Source organism: Hypomesus nipponensis, chromosome 21, assembly GCF_054491055.1.
Source record: "Hypomesus nipponensis isolate SF chromosome 21, ASM5449105v1, whole genome shotgun sequence".
NCBI lineage: Eukaryota > Metazoa > Chordata > Actinopteri > Osmeriformes > Osmeridae > Hypomesus > Hypomesus nipponensis.
The window spans coordinates 15,177,501-15,180,009 of NC_140381.1; the positions used below are offsets into that span (position 1 = coordinate 15,177,501).

At 42.7% G+C, this 2,509-nt stretch overlaps 1 protein-coding gene and 1 long non-coding RNA gene across 2 annotated transcripts in view; both read right to left on the reverse strand.

Moving 5' to 3' along the window:
• Positions 1-498, reverse strand: part of LOC146238138 (N-lysine methyltransferase KMT5A-A-like) — a gene marked incomplete at its 5' end in the record, with an annotated part of 840 nt that extends 342 nt beyond the window's left edge. Inside the window, 2 exons of the mRNA XM_084685988.1 lie at positions 1-178; positions 303-498. The exon at positions 1-178 is cut by the window's left edge and continues 342 nt beyond it. Coding sequence (XP_084542114.1) covers positions 1-178; positions 303-498 — 374 coding nt within the window. The remainder of the gene's footprint in view (positions 179-302) is intronic.
• Positions 499-500: 2 nt separating this feature from the next.
• On the reverse strand, positions 501-1,907 carry LOC146238139 (uncharacterized). Its single transcript, XR_014740625.1, has 5 exons — positions 1,789-1,907; positions 1,558-1,674; positions 1,323-1,450; positions 977-1,174; positions 501-866 (listed from the first exon to the last, which is right to left on the reverse strand). It is a non-coding gene; the product is annotated as an uncharacterized LOC146238139 (long non-coding RNA).
• Positions 1,908-2,509: the final 602 nt, after the last annotated feature.

A 2,509-nucleotide genomic window follows, 5' to 3' on the forward strand; every position in this document is an offset into this window, starting at 1 on the left:
CATGGGCTGTGGCCATCCACGCAGAGTTCCGTCTTGCCAGCTTTGAAGAAAAACAGACCACGCAAGTCTTCTCCTGGGCTCTCGCTCAGCATCTGTCTCCCCTCTGCAGCTGTGGTGAGGATTCCGTGGTAATCACAGACAATTTCAACTGTGGCAAAAGGCTCTGTTGTCACCACTCCTGTAATTAAGAGAAGATGACATTTTGAGTTGGATACATTACAAAAAAATACATAACAGGTCGGCAAACATTTCAATGTGTTTTACTCCTGGGTGGAGCACAAGATGAATACAGGTTTTCTTACCTTTTCCTTTGTCTCCTCCAAAGTCTTGAATGACCAGGCCTTTCCATGTCTGATTCCTTGTTTGCCGGTAGGTGCGGGCATCACCTTCAATGGACTCTTTGGAGGCTGGTGTCCACTTTGGCAGAATCTCATTCGGGGTAGGATACTTGGCGGTCCACCCCTGCACTTTGATCAGCTTCTCCAAGTTCTGGACGGTAGGTTTCTGATGTCTTTTGCTGAAAGAAGAAAATAACCTAAATCATGCTGGTCATTTATCACACTAAATCAAATGTATTCTGTAAGTGATTTTTGTATTTGGTAATCAATGTTGTATTCATAGATAATTCATTGGAGTACTTACACATCATAAGATTCAGTCTCTTGAGATACTGGGAGGCTCGCCACCTGTCGTAGAAGGAACGGTCATCCGGGAACCCTTATGAGACCCTCCTTCTTTTGCTGGGTGGCTGGCCTTCGATGGAAACAGGGAATTTGGAGAGGAAGGCCAAGAAGTCCATGCTGGAAGCCTCAGGTGCCTGGACATTCTTGGGTAGTGGGGCGCTGCCCTCTGTTGTCACTGTATTGCTTTAAGATGAACAAAGATGAGGGTTAAAATAAAACAAAATAAGGACAACTTGGTAAACAACTATCAGATTTAATTGACCTGCTATTTAGTGTGAAATAAAGATGCTTACTCGGTGTGGGCTTCCATTATCTCAGCTATGGCTGCTACAACATGGGGCTGTCGCATTCAATAATGCTGGTTAGCCACGGAACTGGTGTGTGCTAAGTAACGTGCCACATCTTCCTTCTGGCTCTCCGTACACACTGATGCCAACTGCGTCTCGGCTGCTCTTCTGACTTGCATACTAGTCGAAGGTTGGACTTTGTAGCTGTAAGAAGATTTGTTGTGAAACATTAATTTGTGATATGATTGTGTCTGATAATGCACAGTGAAAAGGGTGAAATACAAGAAATGTACATTTGAACAACATTCAATGAACATTACTCATCAGCACATGAATGTAGGAAGTTACATACCTTTCATGGAGTCGAGTTAGGTCATTTGTGACAGTGGTAACTCCTTTGCCCTTATTTGTAAGGAAAAACTTGTCACAGTCACCCCTTGAATATCCTGGACGAATCATGTCCAGGTATGTCTGCAACCACTGTGAGAACAAGGAAGACAATAACTTGACTGAAAACCATTGTAAGTATTATATCATTTGCTTAATGTTAAAACATCAATAGGAAACACATCTGCTAAAGGACTTACAGCTTCTTCTTCCTGTGTCAAGGCTAATGTGACAACCTGTTGGGTTGCAGTTTTGTGTTGGGAAATGCCAATCACAGCCCTGCCACTGACATGCTTTCTCTGCTCCCACTCCTTCACCTGGAAAACATAAAAACATAATAATATATCATTTTAATGTATGCATTTCCACATGACCATTACATCACATCACGGGGTAAATCTCCTTCAAACTGTTAAGATAGAATCACTTACAGTCATGCCTTCCACAGCGCCGGGGCGCTGAAAGTGACGAAACACCATAACCGCGTCTGGGACGTCGGATTCATCCATTAATTTCTGGAATGTGTTCAGGAAGTCCTTCTTTGCAACCCTCAAAATCTCCTGGCATTCTGCAACAGTGCGCATGCCATGAGTAAATCGGTCATATCTAGATTGTAGAGAAAAAGAGAGACATGTTTATTAAAGCAATAATAGGGCAATAAAGATATACTACTTACTTTGTGATGACAACCACTTGTGAATGAGATTTGGCTACTGGCTTCCTGAGTGTCTGAAGAAACTCTTTGCATTTCTGGCACATGCTGTGGTGGTTTGGCACATCCTTTTCCATGTCCAGCTTTGTCTTCAGGAAGTTGACGAACCGTATCATGTTCTTGATGTAGTTCAGTCTGGTAGCTGCGCTCATTTCTGTCTGTTGCAAACGAATCAGATACTCTCTGGTCTAAGTGTAGCGCCCCTCGTGCCACGTTGTCGGGCATAACTTAAATTAAGAAGGGCGCCCTGAGTTCTTCAACCAATAATGCATACGCATTCAACTTAACAAACACACATTTACATTTAATATATATGTATATATATATATATATAAGACATTACAATTTAGATGATAATAACACTGGCCGTAATTATCCTACTACCGATTGAAACTAATACCCCTCAGTCCGTCACAGGCCAACGGGTGTTCGGCTCGGGC